Genomic DNA, 26,057 nt, shown 5'->3' on the forward strand with positions numbered 1-26,057 from the left:
TGTCAATTTATTCTACACGAATTAGTAAATTATAACCACAACGTGTCTGCATAATATGTATATATCACTTTATAAAATGAGTTAAATAAAATGTGTACTTAATATAAAGTAAATAATTAACTTCAAGATCACAAAAATCATTGGCCTCGCCCCAATCACCGTTCCTACATTATATCATCGCTATCACCGCCAGTAAACGCAAGCTTCTATACGTTTTCACCGAACACCGACAATATAACATAGGAATCAAACTCTATGCTTCAAATTTCTAATACAAAACAACAAAATAGTCAGTCTGAGATTAAGATTTTCCAATGATTGTGGTTTAACAATTAGAACGTACGTCCCATCACAATTTTCCCTTTAATGGCCTCGTGCGTATTTTCGATGAATCCCAGTTTTCCGTAAAACGCATGCGTGTAGCTATCGGACGCGTTCATGACGACGTGAACACCAAACGAACCTAAAAAAAAAATGGCTTATCTTGAAGATTTTATACACTACGCAAATATTATAATCGTTAAACAAAAACCTATACTGAAAAATGACTCTTTTAAAAAACTGGGTCCTTTGGTCCTTCGAGCCGGATCATTTTTCTATTAGAATTATAATTTTGTGTAGTTGTAGCAATGTCGTCCTTGACCGTGCCCTTGTTTTTGATACATCTCCTGAAGAATGTGTTTATTGGTCTCTCTACAATTCAGGTCGCGTCACTTTCGAATATTTAGTCAAGTGGGCTTTTCTTTGTATCCTTTTTATCTGGTGGATTTTTTAATAAGGTTCAACACTTGGTAACTTTACCAACTAATTTGTTATAATCATGTCCGACAAGCTTAAAAAGGCTAAACTTCATAGAAGAAGCGAAATAAGTCGTTTTTTAACTTGCAAAATTAACTGAAACGGGTCCAAATAGCCCAATTTTATTTGAAATGCGTTATAAATAAATAAGATTTCGTTAAAGGGGAATTTTTCAAACTACACAGTAATATTCTTCCGTTGAGTGTCGATCACGGCACAGAATTTTCGGTTCGGGATAAAATTAGAAAATAACTATATAACTATTATTAACTATTATAATTATAATAACTATTATTACATGAAATCCGTATTCCATCGATTAAGTGTTAATCCTGGTAGTACAAATTTAAATAAATTTTCATTTATTATTGATTTAAGAAATAAAAAGTGTGTTAAGAATTCTTTTATATTTGCTTGTTCTTAATAATTTCTGAAAAACTGTCGACGTGTTTGTGAGGAAAATCGGCACTTGCATTATTTTAAGATGGAAAATTCAAATTTGATATTAGTTTCGCATTTTATTAGAGAAGCTAATAAAAATATAGCCGTTGCAGATGTTTTTTTTTTAAATACAGTCACTAAGTAACTCATTTTTCTTCTCTAAAAATCTCTGCCAAACTGCCAATTATTAACCAGTTGTTGATTTATTTATTGTTAACTCACTTTTTTTCTGGAACATATTTCCCAGTTTTGCCCGGTTTGTCTAGTCTAGTCATTCATTGCTTTACTTTTAAAAATTTTTCTTCGAAGAGTTAAATTTATTTATTTACATTTATTATGGTACAATTTCCTTGTCGATTATCAGCATTCTTTTAACCAGCGGTTTTTGTAAACTATGGTTATAGTCAATATATAATTTGAGTATTTTACTATAATGAGCAAAAATTTTAAAGTATCAGAAGGGACGTCAGATGCTTAGGGCCGTTTGACATTTCGAACTTGGACCCATTTGTTTCCAAATATTAATTAAACAGTTATTTAAAAAAAACTATGGTGGCATAGCACACTAACCTGAAACCTTTGACATTTCCAAGCATATAATGTGACTGCCTGATCCAAATAATAAAAAAATATGTTCTACCTTTGGTTATATTAAACTCAACCAAGAATAATGGTTGCACTCTAAGCAATACCAACAACGTCACACTAAGAAACTAAATATTTTTCTATTTTTACTGACCATTTGCCCTTAACGCGGCCAGCAGGCACGTCACCAATCTTTTACTAATCGATTGATCGATAACGGAAGGCAAAATGCTGCAGATCATGCTAGAAGGGTGGGTGGGACTGCTGACGTAAACTTCGTCTTTGAAATTGTAAAAATGGGAAATGCAATCCTAAAACATTTAAGCGGTGAGGCGTTGTTATTTCAGTTAATTCACATCTGTCTCACTTGAACCTCTTTGCAGGCGTCTTTCGCCAAATGCTCCGGGTATTTTTCGCACATTTCCGGTATCCACGCCAACTCTTGTTTTATCCTAAACTTTTTGTAATCGGGTGCGGCGCATACGTAACCTACAACTTCGGTATCGTCCTGTCGGCGAAAGGATCGGTAGAAAAACGGTCAACAAAAATTGTACCCAAGTCGTTACCTCGACCACGAAACAAAATTCCGGGTGCAAAATTAGATAGGGACCGACTATCCTGTCCGCTTGTATGTTGGCCAGTTCGGGAGGATAAGGATGAGGATCTACCAGACCTTCCTTGCATGTGCGTGTGCACACACTGTATACTTGCTTTTCGTCAGTCGGTAAGTAAGGTCGGATTGTGTACACTCGATTCGTCGGCACGTCCGGAACTTTGTACACGAACAGGTCGTTTCCGGAGTCGACCGGAATTAGGCGCTAAAAAATTTTTAAATTTTTGTATTTCTCTTATTCCTTTTCGGTGTTTCGTTTTCGAATAAAACCAGAAAACATTAAAGGAAGAATTTTTATTTCTGAAGTCAATAAAAACCTGAAACCTTTAAAAATTTCATTTTTGTAATTATATATATTTCTTACTAATATATATTTTAGTAATTACATATATTATTTCATTTTAGTAATGAATAAAGTAACATTAAAAGTAAGGTTGCATACAAAAGTTACAAAAATAGAATAAAGGGGTTGCATAAAAAAAACAGTAATTATAAGAATGCATTGCAAGTACATATGTATCCAAATAGTCACCATAGAAAGAAGAAAAAAAATATTTATATGATATTCGAAAATCAACAAAATGAATAAGATCGTTCGCATAATTTTTGAAAAAAGTCCTCCGAACATACATTCGGCTTCTAAAATTTAAATACTCCAAACTTGTCCTATTGCAAATTACAAATATAACAGGTGTCCTTTATCAGATAACTTTAGATATGTGGTGCAAAACATCTTGGCTGATGATATAAAAATTTTCACATTATAGTCCCCGTCATTGTGGAAAATAATCTATTCTGATTGACAATGATAACTGAGAAATAAGAGATAAATAAATCTGACAATGACTACAATCAATTCGTAACAAACAGACATGAGTGATAAAATTTTTACCTTTTTATCTTCAAAATGAAATATTGTTTGCTTGAAAATTGAAAGGAACAAAAAATTTTTTCTAGACGGTATGTACACCCGAATTTGATGAAACTCTAGCAACTAGCAACTTGGTGTAATTATAATGGTCAAGTTTGATGCCATTATTCCATATTTGCTTAAATTAGGAGCAGCACAACAATGATTGTATTGTATTCTGTACTAACTTTTCCAAACACATATTCACTGAAATATGGTTTGGAAGTAAAGCAAGTCATAAAATTGATTATTCTCTATGAGCTTGCGAATGCTAATACTAATGACGCTAATGACGGAGTATTCGACATTATCACATAGTTAGACCAAGACAAGTTAGACCTTTCCAACTTCAAATATTTTATCATTCCAAAAGATGGCGCCCCACACACAAACAATAAACAACTATTGTGACTTACCTGGAGATCTGCGGTCAATCCCCCGCGAAACACCCACGGTTCCTGGTCGCCGGACATAAAGGTCTCCTTCCACCCCTTCGAAAACCCTGAACAACACACAAGTTTCAGCTTTATACTTCATCGACTAAAAACGCAAAGCACTCGCGGTCGCCTCTACGCATCGCCAAATTGATCTAACTTTACGCAACGCGCATAAAGTACTTACCCCGATATCACGTACCGTTAAAAAGTTATACTTAAATACCAGAAATTTTTTTCCACTACATAATTTAAATTTACTAACAAACGTTAAACTATGTAGGCGAATTATGAAAATTTATGATTTTTAAAACTAATTTCGCAAACATCATTTTTTACGCCAAAGCAAAGGAACAAATTTTACGCATATATGGACAGCGACTCGTCAGCATCATATACTAAATCCTTGGACGATGCATACATGTGTACGTCCCCTGTGTGTACGACGGCATCGACGGGGGAAACTGGCCATTGGCTTTAGAAAAACAATTGATGAATTAATAGGATGAAATAATACTCTACGAAAACGATTCAAAGATCACATCTTTGGTGAGCACCATGCATTTTGTTTGCAAACTCCACTAAACTCCACTGTTGTGCCAAATTCAACATTTTCAATTTATATCCCAAAATCGATAAGTACAAATGCTGAAGAAATCGAAAATGAGATTATTTACTACGCAAGTGAGCCTGCGCCATTAATTTTTTAATTAATACACTAAATGCGGCCGCAAACTGTTCTTTTCTTTATTCACTATTACTATTTTAGAACGCATGGATTTTATAATGTGATCTTGGAATTTTTTACTGGAATTATAATGTTTTACGTTAACTAACATATAAGCAAAGGGGGACAGCTCTTTCACATCAATAATTACAGTTGACAAATAAACGAACCAAATTTGGTCGTTTATTTGTCAAGCGCTCACAAAAAAGACAACTGCTATTGTAGTAGTTAAAATTTTAGATGTCAAGGTGAAGATGAACAATTCTAATAATTTTTTGTTAAACGAATCTTTATTTCATATTTTAAGTTAATGTATCTTGTTAAGTTGTCAACCACTGACCTATGTTTAACGATAACTGCGCTTGTTTCCCATTTGCCTAAAAATCAAATCTACGGCGAATGTTATATTTTTCACTCTGAAAAATTGCCTTTTTTTAAGCGCTAATTTATTTCTACACAGACATTTAGATCACATTTTTTTTATGGATTTGTTTGTTATGGATTTATTTGTTATTTAGTGCTAACTGTAGTCTTATGTGTACAGAGTTAACTACAAAACCAATAAATACTCATTATTTTAAACAGAAACACAACTAATTTTAAAATTAAAAATTAGTTTTTATTTGTTGAATTTATGGAAAATAAAGCTAAAGGATAATGAACAAGATCACAATGAACATATAAAAAAGATTTAAATGCCAAAGTTTCAAAACCTATGAAAGTTAGATATTTAAAAGAAAGGGTTTGAAATGATCTTACGTCAATGGAAGTAGTAAAAAACAACAAATAATAAAATATTCATATTTTATTTTATTAGTTATATAACAAAATTACTGAACTTCATCTAAATGCAAAAGAGAGATACGTAAACATAAAAATCATTTTTTAATTTTTTCTTATATAACACTTGTCATCTAATATACTTATAACATAATTAATATAATTAACTGACTCATTTCTCACATTTAAAAATAATTTAATTTTGTTTAATTAATGGAACCAAAAAATAGGATCCACTTTTCCCTGTTTATGTTCTTCTTCCCTTTCCTACAGCTCCTGCTATGTTATTTATCAATTATATAAATTATTACCTTTTCAGAACAATAGTTCTGAACTGGTTTATATCGTTCTTAACAAATCGTACGCAGTATGTTAAAATAATTTAGGAAAAGGACAACTTGGGCCAAATTAAAAAATTTCAAGTTCAATCGGTCGATAGAGGCACACCGCAAGCGACAGTGCGTGGCCCAGTTTTATTTATCCTTTTTATCAATGAACTTTCTGCTTACCTGCCTAGTTTGAGTTTATCAGAGTTCAGTGACGACTGTTCAAGTTTAATCTCTTCACACTGTTATCACACTCTTGAAGACAGAATTCATTCAGCACTTGTACTGCTAAATAGCTGCTTTAACACTAATGAACTCTTTTTGAATGTTCCAAAAACAAGTATACTGATATTCAAATGCCCACAACACAAAAAAGAACCTTTCCGTGAATGTCCACTCGGCGGGAGGCCGTTGAAATAAAAAAGCACTCTAAATGTTTAGGACTACAACTCGACGAAACCCTATCTTGAGAAACTCAATGCCAATTACTTTCTTCAAAGTTGCACACTTATTGTTTCCTAATAAAAAATTCAAAAACTGTTTTGAATGGGAAATGCATGATAAAAATGCTCACATCCATTCGAGATTACTCTATGGTATTCCCCTTTGGTAAAAATTTAAGTTATGCAATATCTGTTTTCAAATCCCAAAAGGATAGTTCGTGCAGGCCCCTAGTCAGGGAGTTTAAAATACGTATATTAAAAGTTTGTTTATGGGTATATAAAATAAATAACTTCAAAAAAAAAGATTTTAAAGACTATAATACAAGTAACAAGGGCTGTTTCTCCATTGAAAAAAAGAGTAGACTAGAATTTTCAAAAAAAAATTACTAACACCACAAAGAGTAGCAGCAGTGATTTAGACGTTTTTAAATCCAAACTAATTTTTTTTTCTTCTACAAAACTGTTTTTATAATTTAAATGAATATTTTACTTACTAATGTTTGTTATCACTGTATTGTTGTGCTCTGTCACATATTTCTATTATATACATTTTTAATTTAGTTTTCTGCCTCATTCGCAGGATCTACATTGTGTACCTAATTTTCACCTACTTGACGAAATCCATAATATACTGAATGTATTCTAAATATGTGGATTAATAAAGATATTATTATTATTATGTCGGAGCTTGAATTCTATTTTGTGCGTATACGATAAATAATGAAAGTTATTATTATTGTTGTTGTTTGTCTAAAAAGTGTATTAGAATATTTTCGGTACGAAAATTTTAAACATGTAACAAAACACAAAACCAAAAAAAAAATTGCTTTCATTTTGTACTATCGGGAAAAAGGTGTAAATATAACATTTGCCTTTTCTATACATACAGGTTATGTACTTTTGCTACACAAGAGTTATTCTGAAACGTGCATCCGCGAAAAGCCTGGCCAAAATACCCATATAAACCTTTTGCGTTGAATACAAACACATATTTTACGCAAGCGGCGTGCACACAAGCCTCGATAACAAAACCATCTTCTTGCAGCGTTGGGCCGAGCATGTCACTGAAAAATAAACCGCAAAACGGGCTACGCACCGCGCGAATTCCTAAAAATATCGCAAAACGGCGGAAAAACTGGACGCTTATCACCTTTACGCAAAAAGCAGCGAACGCAACAGGTTTATTTGTTTTCTTGACAACTTTTTTTATTTTGCTTGTTTGAGTATGCATTTTTGCGGCGATATGATGCACGTTCCCCGTAAACGCCCACGATTTTCGAAAACGACCCTTTTGCCCGAACTTACCGAGCCATTTGACGTACGAGTTCAGCAGGGATATAACTCCACGGATATCCCAAATATAGGAATAGAGATCGTATAACAACTCTCTGTTGTTGCAAGAAGACATGTGTTGAAATAACTTATTGACGGCCTGCGTCATTTCGTTCAACTTTTCGGCCCTCGAGAACCATTCTTGCGCCTAAAAAAAAAACACAAATATATGAAATGCACGTCAACCCCACCAATTGAACTGTCATCGATTATGTGAGGCGAATTTTATTTAGAGTGACACGGGTACTAATGAGGATTGTTTTCTTTGTCCCACAGGTTAGCACTAACACAACTGCAAGAAGAGAGAGAACTTTATAATTCTCACACTTTTTAAAATCATTTAAATCGTTGATCCTTCTCTGAACTCTGTCATGTTTTGAAAACCTTTAAAGGCGACAATTTCATACAAATGTAAATTAATAAACATTTTTTATAACACTAAATACTTGCACTGCATATGATTGCAGTAAATAATAATTCATCGGGTTATTATATAAATAAAAAATATTAATATAATTATGCAAATAAAGTATTTCGACATAATTACGAAAAAATGTTAATTTGTAAAATTTATGTTTTTATTTAGTGTTATTTAGAAATATAAATGAGTAATTTGTTATTCTTTATTTATTGATTTAGTTAATTAATTAATTAATTATTAGATCTATTTGGGCCTTTTAAGGCAAAGTCGCTTTTTAACGGGTACTTTACAAAATCATTTAAACCGTTGATCCTTCTCCGAACTAAGTGGTTCTGATATATCTTAAATACTTTTAAAGGCGGCAATTGCATCCCAATGTAAATTAATAAACATTTTTTAAAATGCTAAATTTTTGCATTGTAAATAATAACTCATCGAGTTATTATATAAATATGATTATGCAAATAAAGTATTTCAAAGTAATTACGAAAAATTGTTAATTTGTACAATATGTATTTCCATTTAGTGTTATTTAGAAACATAAATCAGCAATTTAGTTTGATTTAGTTAATTAATTAATTCTCAGATCTATTTGGGTCTTTTGAGGCTAAGCGTTTTTTAACGGGTATTTTGTAAAATCATTTAAATCGTTGATCGTTGTCCGAACTAAGTGGTCCCCACATATTTTGACTACTTTTAAAGGTGCAAATTCTAATGTAAATGTAATGTAAATTCTTGTATTGCATATGAATGAATGAATGAATAAATAAAAATATAAATATGATTATGCAAATAACGTATTTCTACGCAATTAAGAAAAATTGTTAATTTCACTTTATCATTTGCATGAATGACAATGTATTCTTTACTTATTGATTTAGTTGTTAGTTGTACGGAGTTATTTGTTACAAAAATTGACAAACAAAATTTACAAGTTTTCCCGTTTTCAAAAATTTAAAAATAAATATATAAAAATATATAAAAAATAATACTCATATAGATTAATACTTGGAATTTCTAAATACATGAATTTATATGTGGTTTTATTCGTTTTTTAAGAAAATTTTAATCACCAAATAATAATATGTAACTAATTTCACTAAAAATATATTGGTAAGTAAAGTAATCAAACATACCACTACATTTATCCATTTATTTACATGATCAAGAAAAAACAAATCTCATTAGCAGCCGTGTTTTTTAAATTTGCCTTTTTTTCTTTTCTTTTCTATTGTCACTTCAATCTAGATGGAATTTATTAGTTTCCATTTTACAAATCTTTACCTCAGGGGTTTTATCTTTGTTTTGATTCGCAGCTATAACGACGTGAGCGTTCGACTTCAGCCAATTAAACTCCTGCAGCAACTGTAGTGCTTGGCTGCCATGTTCAAAAGGAAGGTAAAATAAATCGCACAACAGCGACAAGTCCTCATAAGTCAACTCGTGGCCTTTTCTAAAACGCAATCAACAAATGCATGTTATAAACATTGAAACGTTATACTAAAATACAACAGCCACTACCAAATTTCGAGTTTACTGAAAATTTTCAGGAGGAAAAACCAGTCTACTTAGCTGGATACATCCAATGACGTATTTTTTGCGTCAATTGTACCGACAATTCAAAAGTTAATTGACCTAAATAATTTTTAGAATACAATAAAATTTATATTTATTTATTTATGTTCTGCGTTACGTCGCGGTGGCGTCATTCTGGGAACCAAATGGAGTCGATATTATTATTGGGATTCCCCGAATGGCTTAATATCGTATTCGGGTATTTCTAAAAGAGGTCAATTGGGCATCACAAACGCATAATAATTTATAATAAAATACATATTATTATTAAATAATTGGAGGTTATACTTTACAATTGCAAGATGCTACTTAAAATATTTTTTGAGTAGTCAATTAAGAAGTGGTCAACTGACCAGTCCCAACACTAAACAAAATGCCTAAAAACTGCCAGCAATAAAACCACATTCCACTTAATATTACCTAAAACCCGCAATGGAGAAGATAAGAATGGTTCCTAGTTATCCAACAAAACAAAACCATTGATTAATTTTGGAAAAATAGTAGAATAGACTAGAATATTGATTTGTAGGAAGAGATACTGATAAGGCATGAGATAAGACGGGAAAACTGTCAAAATAGATGAATGTATTTCCAAGTACAAATTGACTTACAACTTAACCAAATGAGGCTTCAGCAGGATTAAAATTTTCAATTTATAAAACAGCATTGATGGACATGGTAACCTTTTATTTCACTCTTGAATAATTTCATAGTGAGTCGTGATCTGTGTGATTTTATCCCCTGCACCACTCTTGTACTATAATTATGAAAGTTATTTTTTTTTATGTTTTTAAAAAGGGAGCGACAGTGTCATGGTTAAATAGGTTGTTGCACAATAAAAACTACTGAACTCCACTGCATTACAATTAACAACGTAACAATCCCACCTTAATATGTTATTTCCCTTTTTTTATTTGTTGGTGTTATTTTTGTGTAACCCAAAGAAAACTTTTTCCACGGTCATGAAAAGAATTATCCCCTATCAATATTATCCGATAATAATAACAAAAAGCAGTTTTTAACCTGCAATATTACAAATAGAACATATAATATGATATAACACGCAAATATAAATTGCAAAATAAGAGTAACATACCTATCACTATCTGCTTGATTTTCCACTATCATCTGACTAGTTTCGGCAGTACTCTCCACTTGCATAGAGCCACTGGAAGTCTAAAATATTTTAAAAAATTCGCCTCTCATTTTTTCTGGCACTTAATCATAAAATAATTTGCCCCGGACTCACCGAATTTTCGCTCATTGCGACGTCCTCAGTCGACTCGCTGGGAACCTTTAAACCGTGAGCCGGAGATATATTCGGAGTACTATTGCAATCCATAGGTTCCAATGGACTCAGACTAGACTCGTTACTTATACTGGGGTCCGTGTTCATGACGCATTCATCTTTAGTTTCTTTTGGAGGTACAGCTGAAGCGCCCCCATTCACAATTTGGCAGTTTCCACTTTTATTTTTGTCCGGTTTTACTATGACCCCGTTTAGGATAGTGATGCTCTTGTTTTTGTCATCACTGAGGGCTACTGGTATTGGTACAGGAGCAATAGGATTAGGAATAGATTCATTGCATACGACTTTCGTTTCAGACACTAATGAGTTCATCACGGGACCTGGTGTGGGGTTAAAACTGGTCTCGGTTACAGATGATACCTAACAGGAACATTGAAAAGATTATATAATGTTTGCTGTATTGTAACCGCTTACTGTGCTGCAGACTTCAGCGAGAGCCTGTAATTGATTAGAAGACACAATAGGTTGGGTCACTGCTGATGTGGTGGTCGTGGTCCCTGTAGTGAGACTCATACAGGTATTGATTGAGGGTATTATTGGCACGGGAACAACTAAAACATTAATTGATTAATTGGTTCTATGATTCTTACCCATCTATAGTATAAGGTTTCTCTAACAGGTTTGCACTTGGAACTAGAGAAATTCTGACCCATTGCAACTTGGTCACATTACAGAATACCAGAGTATATCTGGATATTGGTTTCTTTTTTAACATTAACAAAACCTGAAATACTAGGCACTATAAATTTTATGTTCCACCTAGAGATCTTAGAATGTCTCCTCTCCTCTTATGGGGATTTTAATAGTAGCCATTATCATAACATGGCTTACAGTAGAATAGACAATGAGTATCCAGATGTAGATTATTTCAGTAAAATTCTTTAAAGTCTGAACAGAAGTCTCCAATCTTCAACTAATCTGTGATGTTTGTGTGCTTACTACTTTTGAATTTAATTTTATATCTATATTTTATATTTACATAATTGTTTTTATACATATTAATTTTAGTTCTATTGTCAGTCATCACCTTCACTATGCAGTAAATAAATAAAGAACTTAATAGCATATCACTGTAACACATGCAAAAAGGCAAAAAATAAAATTGAAAAAAAAAGGCTATTAACAATAAATATGTAATATAAAATAGTTCTTACTTGCTACTGCAGGCTGTGGTTTAGCAATTGGTCCCCAAGCATTTTTATGTTTGCCAAACTCTGGCAACCAATCATTGATGGCATTTTTCAGAGCTTGTTTGGGGTGATACATATTAGGTGGAAGAGTAGCAGGCACGTCCTCCCCTGTCACACCATCTTCAGTTTCAGTTTCTAATTTAATATCGGCAGAAACTGAGTCATCTAAAAAAAATTACAAGAAGCATTTTCTATAAGCAAAATAAATCTCTTGTACTCAATGTAAGATCCCTTTGCCCATCCAAATTGCATCTCGACCACTGTGCCAAAGTATGTATGGCAACAAAATTGGCTCCATATTCACAGTTAGGGTTGGTCAACACCCCTCGTAGTTTGGGAATTAAATCTGGAGATCTTCCTGAATAAGGCCCAAGAAAGACTCGCTTTTGGTCATAATCATTTGCATGCAAATTATCCCAAATTACTGGTGCCCTTCTTAATACTTCTGTTATTTCTTGCAAATTTTCTTTAGTTAAAACCCTTGAAATCACCTTTTGGCCTAAAAGAGTGTAACCTTTATAACTTCAAAAACCAGAAATAGAAAAATAAGTTGTGATGATAAAATTGGGATTTATCATTTCATCTCACCTGTCCACATGATGTCAATTTCATGAGCTAATTTTGATCCCAAGGTATTTAAATACTCAGAATTAGTAACATTAGGCACCGCCCTTGTTGAACAGTACTGTGTTGGACACAATAAAAATTTTGGTTGACCTAAATGTTGATATATATCATTTGTTATAGATACTTGTGCTTGGGCAAATGATTGAAAGACTTCTTTATCTGCTTCAGACATTTCAGGTTCAATATCATCAAACAAGAGGGCAAAAGCTGAACATCCAAACTGAGATACTTGTTCAAGTTTTCTTTTTAGTGTGGTAATTTCCTTTGCACTTGAATATGTAATGTCAAGACCTGGTGATAATGCATAATAAAAAACAATATTTTGGTCCTTTGCTGCTTGAATTAGGCCTGTAAGATGTTCTGCTTCTTCAACTGTATATAGCTCACGCCAGTATGCTCTGTGCTTGTAGTCATCTTTTGGAGCATAGACATAGGAGTCCATGCCCCATTTCTTCATCCTAAAATTAAATGCTACTAAAAAACATGAATCAGAATTATTAACGACATAAAGCTACTTTTGAAATAGATCTTTTCGTTGCTCGGTAGTCCAAGGTCTTCCATAAAAACCTGAAATTCCAGGATTAAGAATATTTTAAATATAATTGACATATAAAATACCCTCAACAACACCACATATAAAATTTCCATTTTTTGTGTTTAAGTTTTCGGAATTTGGTAAAATCGCTTCTTTAGTTCCCATAATTGCTTTTTCTGTTACCTCCTTTTTATAAAGAATAATATAACAAATGGTAATGGTTTACTTCAAATTTGTAAAGTAAATAAAGTCAAATGTCAAAATCAAAATCGCGGACCACACAACTATAACCAAAACCGAAAATAAACCTGTATTCGAATACTCTTTCGTTACGCCTGGCTACACTATTGAGATTAAGTGCCCAATTTAAGCAAATATATATTTACTTTTATAATCGTAGATTTAAAAATTATGAAACCTAGATATTTCCACGAAGGCCGTAGTAGTAGAAAATTGGGATATACATCTTTCATAAAATAATGTGACAAACATTTTTTATCAATTTTTTGAGCTAAATTTATTATTTTTATTATTTATTATCGTCAAAACTACGTTTTTCTAAATAACATTAGCTTTCAAAGAGAATACAATTTTTTTTTATTTTTCTATTCTATGATGACAAGTTATGGTTGTGTTTGCGTTAATATTTATTGCATATAATTATAATGTAGTGAATTTTATTAAATCTTCGACATTTCCAAAATAAAAAGTGATGAAAACATCTAGGTTAACAAAAATACTTTGCGTTTTGTTTGTTTTCTTCTTCAATTGTGGAGGAGAAAATACTAAGGAAAATTCGGACGATATTTTTGTCCCTACCAATGAATGGAAAGAGATAAGGGAAGGTTAGAAAAAAGTTAGATTCGTATTAAAAAAAAATGATTTTAAAATATGTATGATTTACGGCCTTTCAGGTCAGAAAGTTCCATCTGGACTACATTACAGAATAAATTTATCAACTGGAAAGAAAGAGGCCAAAATTATTCAACAAGAAGATGAGCCATCAAAAAATACCTTCACCTTAGTAGAAAAAGACAAGCCAGATCGTTCACAAACGCCTTCAGCTCCAAATAAAAATAATTGGAATTTCAAAGTTAAAGAATCAAGAAAATTTCGAAGTTATGAAGAACTGAAGAAAGAAATTGGAGATTTGAATTTAATTCCCCAAAGTGATGCAGAACTTTTAGGGGATCTCTTCCAGGAGTACGACTTGGAAATAAAAAAAAGAGAACAGAGTCCTAAAGTTATTATAGCAATTATAAAGGATTTAATATTCCTTTCACATCAGTTTGACAACGCAAATGAGTTTGTTAGATTAGATGGTTTTAACAGGATAGTTTACAAAAGTTTCAATTCATCAAATAGTGAAATTAAACAAGAAGCCTTAAAATTGTTCAGCTCACTTGTGCAGAATAACGCGAAAGTAAAAGTGCATGCCTTGGAAAATGGTGCAATTTCCATTTTACTCAAAACTTTAAATCTAGAACCATCACCGCAAATTAAACACAGCACGATAACAGCCTTAAGTTGTTTATTGAGAACTTTTCCCTATGCTCAGAACAGTTTTTTGGAAAATGGTGGCCTAAAATTATTTTCCAATATTTTCCAGTCAAATTCCTTGGAACTTAATATCAAACTTAAATTAAAACTGGCGACTTTAATTTCAGATCTACTATCTGAAAGGGAATTTGACGAAGATAATTTTAAGGGACATACAGCTGTAGATTTGGCTGATCATCTGCGTAAACTTAACTGGTGTGAAAACTTAAACAAGCTGTTGCAGGATTTGATACAGGTGGACATTGAAGATCATGATGCAATAGAAAAATGTCTAGTGGCCATGGGGCTTTTAGGTGAAAAATGTATAGATAAATACAATCAGGACATAATTGTTGGCCTATATAAAAGATATAACAGTCTAATCAATGAAACTGAGGATGATGCTAGCTACTTTAAAGAATTGCGAGATTTATGTTTATTGTTATCAACACCTGTGCATCAGCCTTCTAATCTGAAGAGTGAATTGTGACCATTCCTTGATGTGATTTGTAAATACCGTGCTACATTATTGTAAAAATTCCTAGTCTGACTTTGTAAGCAAAGCCTAAATGTTGTAAATTCAACTGTTGAAATAAAAACAAGATAAAACTGCAATTGCATTTAAATCCATTTCAAAACACCCAACAACAAGAAGCACTTTTGTTTTCATAGTTTTGGTTGGTTAGATAGTAGTCATTTGTTTCCCGCCTTTTGAACATGTTATGATGATGTCAAAATGTCGAAATCAAAAAATGTTTTCATATCAAATTTAAAACCATTTGAGACCCATGAAAACTCGGAATTTAAATTCAAAATCAGTTTTGATAAGGATTTAAGTCACATGTATTTCAATGTAACCTAAATATAAATCCTCCTCACAGAGGCATCCTTTGAGAGCCCAATAAGTTCGTCACCACTCAACGTGAATCTGCCCAAATTGCCCGTTTTGCTGGGCAAATAATACTAAACACAAAAAACTTAATGTGAGAATTCAAGTGTCAAAATTTAAAAAACAAAATTGCAGGAAAATTATCAAGCTGCTAAAAATACGAATTTTTAAGGCAGTTTTTATAAAATAAAGACTTTTAGGTATTCTTAAAATGAAAATTTGTTATTGAATGAAAATTAATATGCATTTAGAATTTAACTTCTTTGCGAGACTAACTTATTTGTCACTTTGACCACATCCTTTGTTTCTTAATGGGCAGTCGATATTAAACAAACACTTCATACAAAAAGTTTAATATAATTTAATGATACATATAACAGTAACTTAATCACTTTCAGCCCCACTTGAAGGCGGAGTGCTTAAAATTTCCTCTTCACTTTCTGAATCTTTACCTTTTTTGGAACTTTTTTCTTTCTTGTTCGACTTAGACTTTCCCTTGCTACTCTTCTTACTTTTCTCGTCAGATTCATTCTCGCTTTCAGACGGAGTACTTAAAATTTCTTCACTTTCAGAATCCCTTTTCTTACTTTGTTTGGAACTTTTCTCATCCTTTTTAGATTTCTTTTTGCTCTTTTCATCGTCGCTCTCCTTCTTTCGTTTACTACCCTTTTCTTCGTCTGACTCATCAGATTTCTTAGATTTCTTTGTTTTGTCTTTCTGAGAATCTGAAAACCATTCCGTTATAAGATAACTTCCCAAAATTCAAAATGTATAAAGAAACAAAAAAAAAATGCAGATTCAAAGACAAGACCTAAAGTTGTTTCACTTTCTTTTAATTAAATTTATTCAGTTTTAATCACTAATTTAAAATTACTTCAGATATTCAATTGCCGTAGTTTTCCTGAAGAGCCCTAGGAAGGTTTAAAGAAGGACATTTATTAGGATAATTGTTGGAGTAAAGAAAATATCACTAGACAATACAATAAAGCTACTGAGTTGGGAACAATACCAAACAAATTCATTTTTTCAAGCTATAGCTATTCCAAATTTTACTTTTAAAGAAGATTCACATTTTTACAGAAGAGATAGATAGATAACATGATGTCAAAGTTTCAGTAAGTACTTTTAAATTAGTTCTACTTCTCAATCTAGGTGAAGTGCCAGCCGGCTTTCCAAACTTCAAGTCACTGATTTTTTGTGGGTATAAAAAAAAGCAAAAATTTAAAAAAGTGAACATTTCTAGCATGCTACTTCCAAAATCATTATTTTTGTTAATAGAAAGTATACTAACTTTTTTATTTATTAAAAAAACAAATATTCCTAAAATTAAATTACTCAAATCCAATCGGTCGATAGCAGCATACCGTAATGTGGAACTTACAAAAAAAAAAAACGGAGATTTTCCACAACTATAATACACGTAACAAAGACTATTTCTCTATAAAAAAAATAGACTAGAATTTTCAAGAAAATATTTTACGAAAAATAAACTTTCCCCAGAGCTAAAACGCAGTAGTAAAATAAATATTTTCAAATACAAACTAACATTTTTTCTCCTAAAACAATTTGTTTTTTATAATTTAAGGGAATATTTTACTTATTAACGTTTGTTATCACTGCATTGTTGTGCTCTGTCTTATATTTTTATTATATAAATTTTTAACGTAGTTTTCTGCCTCATCTGTGTACCCAATTTTGACCTACTCGACGAAATCCATAACACCCTGATTGTATTCTAAATATGTTATTATTATTATTACCTTTATCTTTTTTCGCTTTTTCGTCATCAGAACTGCTATCGCTCTCTTCTATATACTCCTTGCTTTTAAAGGGACCCGACTTGACGGGCGAACTGTCGGGTTTCGATTTTTTAGACGCCGACGATTTCTTATTGGCAGTCGAACTTCCGCCCGAAGCCTTGTATTCCACCATTGCCTTGTTGTACTCTTCTTTCTCCTTGGCCGCTTTCTTCTCCCATTCGGACTTGTCTTTCAGTTCTCGCCACATCTCGCCGCCTTTTTTCGCGATCTCTGTTATTTTAATTCCAGGATTATCCTTTTTGATCGACTCCCGGTTCGCGTTCAACCACAACATGAAAGCGGTGGCCGCACGCTTGGGTTTATTCTCGTCTCTCTCCTTCTTGCCGCTCCGCTTTCTCGGCTGCTCCGAAACCGTTTTCGAGCTCTTTTTCTTCTCCTTTTCCTTCTTTTTTTCCTTCTTTCCGCCTTCTAGTTTAAAAAAATATTTTATAAGCACGACAAAAACGGGGTTCTCAGCTATTTATAAAAATTACAAGTCTATAACCATTCTGGGTCGCTGAGAACCCACAGTTTTAATGTGTTCAGATTAACCTTCGTCGTCGCTTTCTGAACTGCTAGGATCACTGTCGAACTCCTCCGCGACATCGCTATCGTTCCCGCCTTTGGCTTTTGAAGGATCATAATCTTCATCGGTACTTTCGTCTTCATCATCGTCGCTCTCTTCCCGCTCCTGACCTTCGGCTTTGACACGTTCGAGGTACGCGTCTGGTGCAGCTTCCTCGTCAGAATCCCCAAAGTCGTCTTTATAAGAGGCTTTGTCCTGTTTTAAAGTCGTTTATCAGATACAGGATTCCAAAATTAACTGAGCAGACCAAGAATTTTACTCACTGTCTCTGGGATTTCAAACCCAGCGGAGAAGTAATTTTGGTAATTTATTTAAGAGATTGTGAATATAGAACTTGTGGAACACAACAATGACATTAAAGTACAGCCCAGTAAATATATAAGAAAATTTAAAAGATTACTCAGTGTCAATTTTTCAATCATATAGTTGCTTGAAATTTGATAATGGCCCGAATTTTTTTTTATGACCATTCAACAAAAGCATTACTTAATTAAAATTACCCTTACAGAACAGGGTAAGGTACATCATTTTTAATTATATGGTTTATATGACCTACAAAGTGAACCGACCAGACCGAGAATTCTTACTCACTGTCTCTGGGATTTCAAACACATTAGAGAAATAATTTTGGTCATTTACTTAAGGGATTGTGAAGCTGGAACTTATGCTATAGCCGCTATAGCATAAGTTCCAGCTATAGTATAGCGTCTAGCGCGGACCAAATTTTTATTACGCAAAGAAGAAAATTCGGGGTTTTTGTCCTTGAAGGACGCATTGTTTATCTATGGTGCTCCTGGGGACCACTATGGAACTTTCGCAAAATCGATGTAATTGAATTGTGCATGCACCCTGTATAAAGTGCTTTTCACATATCGTCGAACTTCAAACTTACGGCATACTTTGGTAAATATTAAAATTTGTTCTGGTAATTGCGATTTAAAATTATATTTTTCAAATATCTCAGTTTTTCTTTTATCGGCAATAATTTACCAAAAAAACCCGAAATTTTTAGGATCTTTTAGATTCTTTGCACATAAACGACACACCCTGTATATAAGTCAAACAATATTCGAAATGGAGTTGTCTAAGAATTTTTTCAACAAAGTAAATGGTTTTCGAGAAAATAATCTTTATCTGAAACTATGCAGTACGGCGTAATAGTTACCGCAATGTAAAAGAAAGAAACATCTGGCCCACTTTTCAGTTTTTTGATTTTGTGGCGCACCCTGTATATTTTTGAAAAATTGTCAATTGTCAATATTCTGTGCCTTCTGGTTCACGAATTTTTCAATTGTCAATTGTCAATATTCTGTGCCTTCTGGTTCACGAATTTTTCAAGGCTAGGGTTAAAAAGGAGGTAAATTTTAATTTTGTAGCTCCAACGGTTCGAAAGTTCAGGAAAAAAATTTTTTTTTTCGACGGTGATCATTTCTGTACCAACGGCGATCCCATGGGACCTACGTTACCGAGATAATAAAAATTTATACGAGCCTAGATAATTTCGAAAAATTCGATTTCATTGATTTTCGAAAGTAATAACAGCACAACAATTACATTAAAGTACAGGCCAGTAAATATAAGAAAATTTAAAAAAAGGATTACTAAATGTTCAATTTCTCAATTATATGGTTGCTTGAAATCTAAAATATTGCCATAAGATTTTCCTGGTATTATTATAAGAAACATTAAAATTAATTTTATTTTACCTTAAGCTTCATATAGTAGGAATGCATGTAAAGCAAAAAGATATAATAAAAATCGTTTCACAAAACCAAATGACAACTACCAATCTAAATATTTGCAGAAGAGAACAATATTTTACGGTACAAAAATAACTTACACTCTTCCCGCGATTTTTAATATGAAGTTTCTTAGAGTTGATAAAATCAAAAAGTTTTCCATATTCTTCTTTCTCAATATTGCTGAAAGTATGTACAGTTCCGGACTTCAATTCTATTTCGAAATCAAATGATCGAGTATTCCCGCCGCCTCTTGCAAAATTGACGGAAGTAATTTCCTCAAAGCGAATATGAAGAGGAGGTTTGTGAATGTAAATGAAACCTCGTTCGAGAGGGTAAAGGTAACCGGCAGCGGCTTTGAAAGAACACCCAACTGCTGGAGTGCCCGAATGCCTTAAACCACATATTTTCAAACACTTGTTCCAGAACCGGCTAAATCTTTTTACCCTATGAAATTCCCTGGTCCAGTCAGCTTCCTGTTGCTTATATTTTTCATTATCTTTCCCAACACTTCATAAGTTGGTCCAGACAGTTCTTTGTCTAACTTTCCCTCATATTTTTCTTTTAATTCTTCACTAAAATTGAAACAAACTCAGAAAAAGTTAACCAATAAGCTATGGAGCTTTCTTCCGTTCATCTTCAACCAAATGTTTTGTAATAAATTTGAGAGAAAAAGCAACCAAAAATAATTAAAAAAAGTAAATAGCAGCATAATTACTCTGTAAAAGGCAACTCCAAAGACGTTTCATCCTCCTGTTTGAAAAGCAACACCAAGAAGTGATAACGCGTCTGACCTTGCTTAATAGGTGGATCTAAGCTGACCACGAAAAATGTTTGCCGGCTATCCTTGTGGGGCAAAATAAATAGCCTCAACACAGTGGACATTGGTATTTTGTAGTCAAAAGTTTTACCATGGAGTTGAAAAAAGGAACTGAATATTTTGACATCATATCTACCTCTGAAATTGAATATGTTTACAAAGAAATTCAACAAATTATTCCACAAGACAATGTACCTTGGGGTAAGACAGTGAATTTCCCTAAATATGGCTATGGCATCACCAGACACATTAATAATGCTTGCTTTTTTCATTATTTGTTGCTGGAAAGCTTCTACAGGGTCCACGTCCCCAGCTAACTCATTTGAGGGAATAAAAAATCGCATCTCTAGAAGGCTGACTGGAGCATCATCATTCTAAAGGATTTAAATCACTAATTACAGACAAATTCTTTGCAGAGAAACCCACCTGTATACAAAGAGAGGAATTTAAAATTATAAACGAACCTGATGAAACTCCATTGTAATTTCATTTTTGCCAGCCGTGCACTGTGAAACATGATTTAAAGGAATTTCAAATGCGCTCTTATCGGCAACATCAAAGCTTAGGACTGATCCATTAAATTTAGCTGTGCCCCAATTCCATCCTTTAAGGCTAAGCTCCTTCTCTAACATGTCGATTTTGTAAGAGCTAGTAAAAAACTTTGCTATTTTTTCTTTCTCAGATTCTTTGAAGCCAACGAATCTATGCAAAGAACCATTTTGTAAGAATACCCTAATGCCCCATGAGCCCCCGAAGTTTTGAAAATTGACTGCTTCAAAATCTGACGCTGGAATTTGATCTACTTTCCCAGTTTTACCGTTTTTAAATACAATGCTTTGATCAGTCATTTTTAATTTCCCTGGAGTCTAAAATTTTTTGTTTATAGCTAATTTGCTTTGGTGATGACATTTTTACGTACCATGCATCCTTTAATTTCCGCCGAAATATCCGAGTACTCTAAAAAATCCATTGTTGGAATACAGCGAAAAAGATCTATTTTCTGTTTTCGGCAAAGAGCAAAATAAGCAAGCGGCAAATTCAGCAACCTCTTCTCATAGTTAAGCGAGATTGGTAGTTAGTGTTTTCTTACATGTTATCAAAGCATAGATAAATAACAATTGCCGGTTTTCGCCATGATCTTATTTCTGATGGCAGTATCGAGTAGAGTTTAAAGAAATTCCTATTAATTTGGAATGACCTATGCTATTCAGAATAAATGAAAGAATTTGAAGTTAATTCTTTAACTAGTAGATGCGTTTCAAAAAAACCCAAAATAATATTAAAAAACCAAATGCTGTCTTCAATTCTATTACTTCTAGTAAGACAGTAAGGTCAACTTTTTTTCGTATGAACCAAATGACGTCACCACAGGAACTCGCCCTAAATGTGAAGAAATAAATCGTTGATCTATCAACTTTGGATTACTTCTTAGCAGCACAAAACACATTGAGAGCAGATGGAAAATAGAATGTTTGTGTGGCATAGCAAATTTTCAAATTTTCACGAATTTAAAAGAGGCAAGTCCCAATTGTCGATTTTAAATCTGGCAACAGCGCAAGTGTTTGCCGACGCCCTCTTGTGTGGATAATCGACCCGCCATTATCGTTTGCAAGGTAGGAATAGAACCGGACGCTTCTCTTTCGCAATTCTCATTTGGGAAGGTTTTGTTGCCGGCAATTGGTCACGTGTAGTTTTTAATAAATCCAAATTCATCCTCTTAACGAAATGGCCGATGAATATTTTTTCGGTACGTATTAATTCTTTAACGTTCGCTGGATATGTTATTTACAATATTTTTTTAAATTTCTGTTTATATTGGTTTGTATATGGCGGCTAGGGAAGCCGGTATTTGCGCGCCATTAGTGTAGTGTTCGTTATTGAAAGCGATTATATTTTGTGTTTTAGCTCTTACATTGAAAGGAAAAAGCAGTTCAGAAATATGGGATCCTGAGGCAAAAGGAGCGGGCGAAGAGGATTACCAAGGAGGACACAAACTTATAATTAAACAGGCCCTTCTAGGACCCGAAGCCACGGAAGGTTTGTTACTGAATTCTTATTTTTGTTTTTATATTTTAGTGTATGTTAAATACGTGGTTGTTTTTAGGTGAAGTGAATGTTGTGCAAGTAGAGGCGATGACATGGAAAGATTCAGTTAAAGTGCCAGTAGCCACTTTAAAAGCTGGGGGAGCAAACAATCAAGTGTTGTTAGACCTCTCATTTCCAGACCCGCCAGTGACATTTACCTTGGTGCAAGGAAATGGTCCTGTACATATTATTGGTCATCATCTTATCGGAGATCCAATTGAAGAATTTCATGAAATAGATGAAATGGATGAAGAAATGGATGATGAGGGTGAAGAGGGTGCTGTAAGTATTTCCAAAATATTGTTACCCATGTTGATATCTTAAATTGTTATTTTAATAATTGAACCTTTTTCGAGTCAATTTCTTTAAAAATAGCTTTTTGGCTGGAATATGCTTAAGGAATTAAACTCTATTATCCTCATCATAACATTTTTTGGGCACTGTGGTGCTTAAACATTTTTTTGCAAAGTTGGTTGAATTTAAAATTTGATACTGTGAACAGGTGATAGAAACTTCATTAGATCAAAAGTTTGGAAAGCAGCTGGGAGATCTAATTGCAAGCAAATTGGCAAGTAATTGTTTTTCACTTTCTCCAATTTTTTCTTCCTTCATGCTTGATTCAATTTTGACTATGATTTTATTCCCATTTTTTTTATGATCCTCACTGTTACATTTTTATTGCTTTAGTTCAGCTTAATTTCTTGTGAGGGCATATTAGATAAAACAAAACCTCAATATCTCAGTCTGCCAATAATTTTCTGGATCCACTAATATATAAGATATAAGATAAGTTTTTGAAAGTGAAGGAAGCATGTAAACTCAGCTGTCTCGATCCTCTGTTTAACTGGCAAATGTACGTGGGTGGTTAGATGTATGGGTCACCCAGTTGCTCATGTTTAAAATGCGCAAGAGTAAAAGAAAGCAAATTTCAAATTTTCTGCATATTCCAACAAAATACCATACCCCAATTTAATGGCGCCTCTATATTTTGTTCAAAATAAATAAATTCTTGAATTGTCCAAACACTTCACTTCCATTTAATTTGATTTGCTTTACAAATATGTCTACATTTATTTAATGTTATTACTTACAGTATGAAATACATTTTTGATTCAAATTGATTAGTAGGTTGTGGGTTGGTAATGCTCCTTAATATTTTCCCTACCTAATTGTTTTTAACTAGTCTGCATAGCGACAGAGTGGGTCAATTCATTATTTCTACGTGCCTTTTATGTTCCACAATATATATTTATATTTTTTTGCCATTACCTCCCAGCGTCTTTTGTTTGCTAAATTTGTGAATTTTTTGCGCCTTTTGAAGCTCATGTGTATGATATTACCTCCCAAGTCAATCAATGTAAAATTGCAGAGTGCTGAAATACCTAAAAAAATGTAAAGTGAGACAGAAAACACTGGTAAATTCTTACTCTTATCCAGAAACAAAGCTGAGATATGACTTACCAAATGCTTCATAATTTTTCCCTTTCATTAAAATTTTCTAGCAAGTGCATGTGTATGTGCCCAGAAAATGTTGGTTCTTTAATTTTGAAATTTATGACCCAATTCATTTTTAGGGTGATGATGAGGAAAGTAGAAAAGTAAATGGAAAGTCAAAGGTGTGAAGATATTGCCTAGAAGTGGGTCATTATTTCAAGAATTTCTTTTATTTCAGGAAGAAGAGGAAGAGGACGAGGAGCCCAAAACAAAAAAGGCGAAAACGGCAAACTCGAAAGGGAAAACGCCAGTGAAAAATAATGCCAAGGCCAAGAAGTAACTTCTTGTATTTTAAGTTAGGTTTTGTAATGTCACTGGTAATGTATGTTTCTTTTATCTTGTGATTATCATTTAATGGACAGTACAGTTTTTGTAGTAATTGATAATATTTCATGAATCAACGTAACCTTTAAAGTATTGTAAAATTATTGCGTTCCGGTAAGTTTTATATTAAACTTCACGTGAGATATCCATTCGGTAATCATGAAAAACCAATGTTGTAAATATACAATCTCATTAAAATAGTTTTTTTCTAGTTGTTTTTCATTTTCTTTTCCGGTGACTGACTTTAAGACATTTTGTAGAGGAGAAAACTATCACATTCATGCACTTCGCGATTTTTTTATTGGCAAAGGACTTTTTTTCCTGAAAATTTAATACAACTTTTGAACAAAAATTTGTAGTTTACATGCACTTCAATTGTAAAGGAAGTCTGCAGGCATATTTGGGAAAGAATTTCTGTATCTATTCATACACTGCCTGTGTGGTATTAAATGAAACCAATTGTGATAAGTGGACCTGTGGACACATTTTTTAGACACAATAACTAAAACATGAACTAGCTGAATTCAATAATTCATTTAAATTTATATAGTTATCAACGAAATTATAACCTAATTATAAAAACTTCAAATTGAAATCTCGTTTTCAACCAATAAGAACTAGCGGTGTTCAATAAGTAACATGACACACACGTAAAGCCGACAGGTTTCAGTTTAGTTAGCAATTTTGCTGAAGTATTTTCTCGAAATGTGCGCAGATCTCGTTCAATGTTCTGGGAAAACAAATTAAGTGTGAAAATCGCTGTTTAGAAAGAAAATTATGTAATATGCAGGTTAGTAGGTGAGATTTAAAGGCATGCGCTGAAGATCATTCCCATCTCTGCGAAAATATAGCCGCTCAAGGCGCATCGATATTTGCCGTACTGGAGCCACTGTATTATCTAATAGCTAAATGAAATTATAAAACTGAGGGCTCCACACCACTTCGTCATATTGAATTGAGAAACTGTAAAGCCATATTTTACAGTTTGAGTATTTTATGTTCTTCAGTCTATACATAACAGTCAAAATTTTTAAATATGATTTTTTTCTGAGAATTTTGTTTGTAACCAAACAACAGTGACCAGAGTTTTTGTTTTCTCCTTAGATTAACTATGGTAGTTACCATTGCTAATGTAAGGCTTTCTCTATTTCCTGATACTAAACATAGCAAGCAATTTTTTGCATAGCGAATATGGTATATTATGCAACAAGTGCAGTAAACGGCATTTGACTCACGAGTTTATTTTTTTTTATAAACGAGTGAGTTAAAAAGTTTACCGAACATGTTGCATACTATACTTTTTCTACGACCGTTAGTTTTTGGGTACATTTTCGCAAAACAACACGAATTGGCAAAACGTCAAAATTCAAAGTCAAATATCTTCGAAAACATCCCCCAAACCTGTGGCGTAAAATCCCGGAAATGTCCGAAGTGGCTCGGAATCATGGGAAACGAAACTGGCGTGGTAAAGTGACGCTTCCCGCACGCTAGATCGATGGGTAATTAGGTATTTTACAGACGGGAGTAGAAAATTAGTATATTATGCAACAAGTGCGGTAAACGGCATTTGACTCACGAGTTTATTTGACACGAGCGGAGCGAGTTTTTAATAAACGAGTGAGTTAAAAAATTTACCGAACGTGTTGCATAATATACTTTTTCTACGACCGTTAGTTTTTGGGTTCATTTTCGCAAAACAACACAAATACATTGACTGACATGAATGTCAAAATTCA

At 33.1% G+C, this 26,057-nt stretch overlaps 4 protein-coding genes across 9 annotated transcripts; 2 read left to right on the plus strand and 2 right to left on the minus strand.

Moving 5' to 3' along the window:
• Positions 1-22: 22 nt before the first annotated feature.
• Positions 23-13,320, minus strand: LOC132703388 (protein O-GlcNAcase). Of its 2 annotated transcripts, XM_060672616.1 has the most exons (16): positions 13,130-13,320; positions 13,027-13,078; positions 12,473-12,969; positions 12,102-12,383; positions 11,849-12,049; positions 11,109-11,245; positions 10,635-11,054; positions 10,482-10,561; positions 9,095-9,263; positions 7,363-7,537; positions 4,203-4,256; positions 3,764-3,849; positions 2,391-2,642; positions 2,192-2,332; positions 1,979-2,135; positions 23-463 (listed from the first exon to the last, which is right to left on the minus strand). In XM_060672616.1, the coding sequence occupies exons 1-16, from the start codon at positions 13,209-13,211 to the stop codon at positions 333-335; spliced, it is 2,916 nt and encodes a 971-aa protein (XP_060528599.1). In that variant the 5' UTR covers positions 13,212-13,320; the 3' UTR covers positions 23-332. The 2 variants fall into 2 exon arrangements, with proteins under 2 accessions (XP_060528599.1, XP_060528600.1); XM_060672617.1 differs by lacking the exon at positions 4,203-4,256.
• Positions 13,321-13,644: 324 nt separating this feature from the next.
• Positions 13,645-15,194, plus strand: LOC132703263 (nucleotide exchange factor SIL1). Of its 2 annotated transcripts, none has more exons than XM_060672412.1 (2): positions 13,645-13,891; positions 13,961-15,194. In XM_060672412.1, the coding sequence occupies exons 1-2, from the start codon at positions 13,759-13,761 to the stop codon at positions 15,073-15,075; spliced, it is 1,248 nt and encodes a 415-aa protein (XP_060528395.1). In that variant the 5' UTR covers positions 13,645-13,758; the 3' UTR covers positions 15,076-15,194. The 2 variants fall into 2 exon arrangements, with proteins under 2 accessions (XP_060528395.1, XP_060528396.1); XM_060672413.1 differs by having other exon boundaries at positions 13,725-13,902.
• A 617-nt stretch (positions 15,195-15,811) lies between these two features.
• LOC132703785 (FACT complex subunit Ssrp1) lies at positions 15,812-21,479 on the minus strand. Of its 2 annotated transcripts, none has more exons than XM_060673257.1 (9): positions 21,338-21,479; positions 20,883-21,284; positions 20,614-20,792; positions 20,317-20,556; positions 20,045-20,173; positions 19,700-19,991; positions 17,826-18,054; positions 17,235-17,699; positions 15,812-16,199 (listed from the first exon to the last, which is right to left on the minus strand). In XM_060673257.1, the coding sequence occupies exons 1-9, from the start codon at positions 21,386-21,388 to the stop codon at positions 15,859-15,861; spliced, it is 2,328 nt and encodes a 775-aa protein (XP_060529240.1). In that variant the 5' UTR covers positions 21,389-21,479; the 3' UTR covers positions 15,812-15,858. The 2 variants fall into 2 exon arrangements, with proteins under 2 accessions (XP_060529240.1, XP_060529239.1); XM_060673256.1 differs by having other exon boundaries at positions 17,235-17,702.
• A 528-nt stretch (positions 21,480-22,007) lies between these two features.
• LOC132703157 (nucleoplasmin-like protein) lies at positions 22,008-24,533 on the plus strand. 3 transcript variants are annotated; one of them, XM_060672282.1, is made up of 6 exons: positions 22,008-22,165; positions 22,324-22,455; positions 22,523-22,785; positions 23,006-23,071; positions 24,078-24,119; positions 24,176-24,533. In XM_060672282.1, the coding sequence occupies exons 1-6, from the start codon at positions 22,144-22,146 to the stop codon at positions 24,275-24,277; spliced, it is 627 nt and encodes a 208-aa protein (XP_060528265.1). In that variant the 5' UTR covers positions 22,008-22,143; the 3' UTR covers positions 24,278-24,533. The 3 variants fall into 3 exon arrangements, with proteins under 3 accessions (XP_060528265.1, XP_060528266.1, XP_060528267.1); XM_060672283.1 differs by lacking the exon at positions 23,006-23,071; XM_060672284.1 differs by lacking the exons at positions 23,006-23,071; positions 24,078-24,119.
• The last annotated feature ends 1,524 nt before the right edge of the window (positions 24,534-26,057 follow it).

This window comes from Cylas formicarius, unplaced genomic scaffold, assembly GCF_029955315.1.
Source record: "Cylas formicarius isolate icCylForm1 unplaced genomic scaffold, icCylForm1.1 PGA_scaffold_6__28_contigs__length_40554024, whole genome shotgun sequence".
Taxonomy (NCBI): domain Eukaryota; kingdom Metazoa; phylum Arthropoda; class Insecta; order Coleoptera; family Brentidae; genus Cylas; species Cylas formicarius.